At 61.6% G+C, this 3,417-nt stretch overlaps 1 protein-coding gene across 1 annotated transcript in view; it reads right to left on the reverse strand.

Annotated features, from left to right (window-relative positions):
* Positions 1-3,417, reverse strand: part of LOC104621037 (nuclear receptor ROR-beta-like) — a gene marked incomplete at its 5' end in the record, with an annotated part of 4,687 nt that overhangs the window by 527 nt on the left and 743 nt on the right. The window contains 5 exons of the mRNA XM_010287421.1: positions 232-344; positions 706-816; positions 1,301-1,408; positions 2,444-2,576; positions 2,969-3,090. Of these exons, the coding sequence (XP_010285723.1) occupies positions 232-344; positions 706-816; positions 1,301-1,408; positions 2,444-2,576; positions 2,969-3,090 (587 nt within the window). The remainder of the gene's footprint in view (positions 1-231; positions 345-705; positions 817-1,300; positions 1,409-2,443; positions 2,577-2,968; positions 3,091-3,417) is intronic.

Here is a 3,417-nt window from a genome sequence, read left to right on the forward strand (position 1 = left end):
CTGGGGGCGCCTTCCGCCGTGGCTTCCTCCGCCACAACGGACATGGATGGCCCTTGGAAAGAGAAATTCTCCTCTTCCTTCAAGAGATCCCAGGGCTCGCCCCCCAAAAAGCGCCCGCACGTGGCTAATGAGCTCCAGCACAGCCACATCCACCGGTTCAGACACCTCCCTGCGGCACACGTGCCATGGCCCGGCCGGGCTCCCCGCGCCACATGCAGGCAGCACGGCTACCTTCGAGAGCTTGTCCTCGGCGGAGTGTTTCTTCTGGATCTCGTGCTGCAGGGCCACGTAGATCTTGTCCTGGAGCTTCTGCACCTTCTTGGACTCTGTCAGCCACGGGCGATCTACAGGAGATGGACAGTGACCAGGTCAGTGCCACCATGGGGGTCTCCCCTGGCACGGTGCAGTGGCCTGTTGCTCTTTTAACCCTCCCAAGACGTTTTTGGGGATGGTGGCATGGCCAGGCAGCCCCTCTCCACCCCCCAACCCCACCGTGGGGGACGTGGCTCCTCCTCTCACCAGGAAGTTTTGGCAGATGCATGTTGTGCATTTTTAGATGCATTTTTACCCCAACCTCCTTTCCCAGGACTAACTTAAATCATCCAGCAGCACTGAGATTTATGGGTCAGCTCTCCCCAGCTTTGGCATGAGTCCCCCCTCCCTGGCCAGTCCCGGCTGCTGCGTCCCCCCCACAAGCCCCTGTACCCGGGGAGAGCAGGACAGCGGCAGTGAAGAGGGCGAGCTCCTCGTCCGACAGCTGCAGGCGGCACAGGGTCCTCCCCAGCTCGAAGACGGCGCCGATGAGGTCATCGCAGCCTGACGGAGGAACAGCGGGGAGGAGGGAGATGTCACAGCTCCACACTGCCCGGCGGCACCCCCACGCTCCCACCTGCCAGCCGACCCCAGCAGCACCCAGGGCTCGGAAAGCTTTTGGAGATGAGATGGGTGAAGGGGGGTCCCTGGCAGAGGATGGCGGCACCCCCATGCTCCCACCTGCCAGCCGACCCCAGCAGCACCCAGGGCTCGGAAAGCTTTTGGAGATGAGATGGGTGAAGGGGGGTCCCTGGCAGAGGATGCCCAGCACTGCTGGGCTTCGGGCTGGGGCAGAAAGCGGGTCCCAACCACAGCACACATCAACCCGATCCCAATGGGAGTGGGAGCAAACACAGGAGGGTCTCAGCCCCTCCTGTCCCCTCGGGATTCAGCCCAGCTGCGTTTCACCTGGCTGTAAACCCCAGCCCCGTCTGGGTGTCGAAAGGAGAGGAGCGCCCCAAGGGAGGCACGGTGAAGCGGCTCTTACCGAGCGACTTGAACATCTGCACGCCGCCAAACTTCCCCTCGAAGAGGACGGTGTTGTTCAAGGGGTTGAATGCACGGATCATGCGGATTAGGAGCACCTCGAGGCAACCTGATGTAGGCAGAGAGAGCGCAGACCAGGGCAGGGCAGGGCAGGGCAGGGGGGTTTCCATCGGCCCAGGACCAAATGTAAGAAAGAGGAAAGCCCCCAGTGCAAATTTGAAGTCCAGATTGTTCATTCCCAAGAGCAGAATGGTTATTCCAATAAATCCAGTTTGGGTTTGGGGTTGGTTTGGGTTTTTTTAGGTTTCCAATTGTGACCACAATATTTCACCAAAGGGAAATATTATCCAGGCGTTCGCAGCCAGAGACAGGGATCAGTTCAGGTCATGGTGGAACACCAAGAGAGGAGAGGGTGAAAACAAAATAAATAAAAATAAAATGGAAGGAAGAAATGAGAGAATGAGTTAAACTCCAGCATGTTGGGCATGGCCAGCTCTGGCTTTGGGGTACAGCACCCTGCCAGGACGCTTGCACACATCCCTGCATGGGGTGAGGCTCTCAGCTCCCCAGCCCCGAAAGTTTAGAAACTGGGCAGCTTTTCCACCTTGTTTGGCCTTTTGGGGCTTTTGCGCATTCAGCTCCCTCGCCTGGGCACGGTGTCACAGGCTCAGGCGGGTGGATGGGTGGGGGACATGGGTGTGCGCTTCGTGTTGTCCTCTTCCCAGTCTCTTGCTGGGAGAAGAGGAAAGGATTGGCCTCTTCTCCCACCCTGCTCCCCTTCAGGTTTGGCACCCCTTTTCCTGGGGGAAAACCTGCCGTGCTCCTTTCCATCCCAGTTTCTGGGTGACATTTGGTTAAGGATGACCATGGAGAAAAGCCTCCGCCTGGGGCGGCTGCTCCCCATGTCCCTCTCTATACCATCACCTTTAAACATGACCTTCAACTCCTTCCAGCCCAATAGCTGTGCCCCGAGCACCGACGCTGAGCCTGGGGGCAACTGGGGCAGTGAGGGAGGGGAGATCCCGAAAGGAAAGCACTAGCCGAGAGAAGAGATGGGATATGCCTTCGGTGCTGCGGCCGCTGCTTGGGAGAGGCCTTGGGGACGGCGGGGACGTGAGGGGGTGGCAGGGTACCCCGCTCTTACCGGCTTTCAGGAGGATGATTTGGTCGTTCTGGCAGAGCTCCATGAAGCCGTCGATGCGCTTGGCAAACTCCACCACGTACTGGATGGCGTTGGAGATCTGCAGCGAGCACTGCTGCCACATGGCCTCGCAGCTCTGCCGGCACAGCGGGGACGTCCCTTAGGGCTCGCTGCCACCCCCTCACCTGGAGTTTGCTGCTACCCCATCACCCTGGCTCCACTCTCCCCCCCCGTCCTCGCTGCAGGGGGCAGGTAAGGGACCCAGGCACCGTGCCACCCACGGTGGGTGGTGGCACTGAGATACCTGGGGCATGACCTGCCACCCACACCACCACATCCCCCCCAACTGGGCTTTTGCAGCTCCCAAAGCACTGAAAGACCCTCCCTCATCCTCCTCGCCTCCTCCCTGCCTGGGTGCAGCACCGGGGGACAGCAGTAGCCCTTGCCAAGGGCTGTGGCGGGAAAAAAAAAGGCTGGGGCGGCTCTGGCCGTGGCCGGGAGCCGGGGGACCGCGGCAGCAGCGCTCACCTTGCTCTGCAAGGCGCGGACCTCCTCGGGGGAGTAGAGGCTCCACGCCAGGCGCTTGAGCTCCTCTGTCGTGTACTGGCATGTCTCCAGGTGCGACTTCACCACGTTCTGGGCCACCCGGTCTGCAAGGCGAGGGCAGCGGGCGGTGAGTCCCGGGGACCCCACCGGGCCCCCTGTCCCCACAGCCCGACGCCATCCTCTCTCGAGAGCTGCTGGGGCTGGGGGCTGGAGGGACAGAGGGGCTCACACGCAATGTCACAGGGATCTGCAGGACAGATGGGGCATCGGGGGCTGTCCCCAGGGCAGAGGGGGGGACGCTCTGTACGACCTCAGGTGCGCCGAGCTCCATCAGTGCTCAGCCTGGAGGATAGGGTGGGCTTGAGGCTGCTCCAAGAGCTGAGGCTGGGGCAGGCCCTCACGGGGAGCCTGGCCCGACCTGCGTGGGCCAC

The sequence above is a fragment of the Phaethon lepturus genome, unplaced genomic scaffold (genome assembly GCF_000687285.1).
Source record: "Phaethon lepturus isolate BGI_N335 unplaced genomic scaffold, ASM68728v1 scaffold32935, whole genome shotgun sequence".
In the NCBI taxonomy this organism is placed as follows: Eukaryota; Metazoa; Chordata; class Aves; order Phaethontiformes; family Phaethontidae; genus Phaethon; species Phaethon lepturus.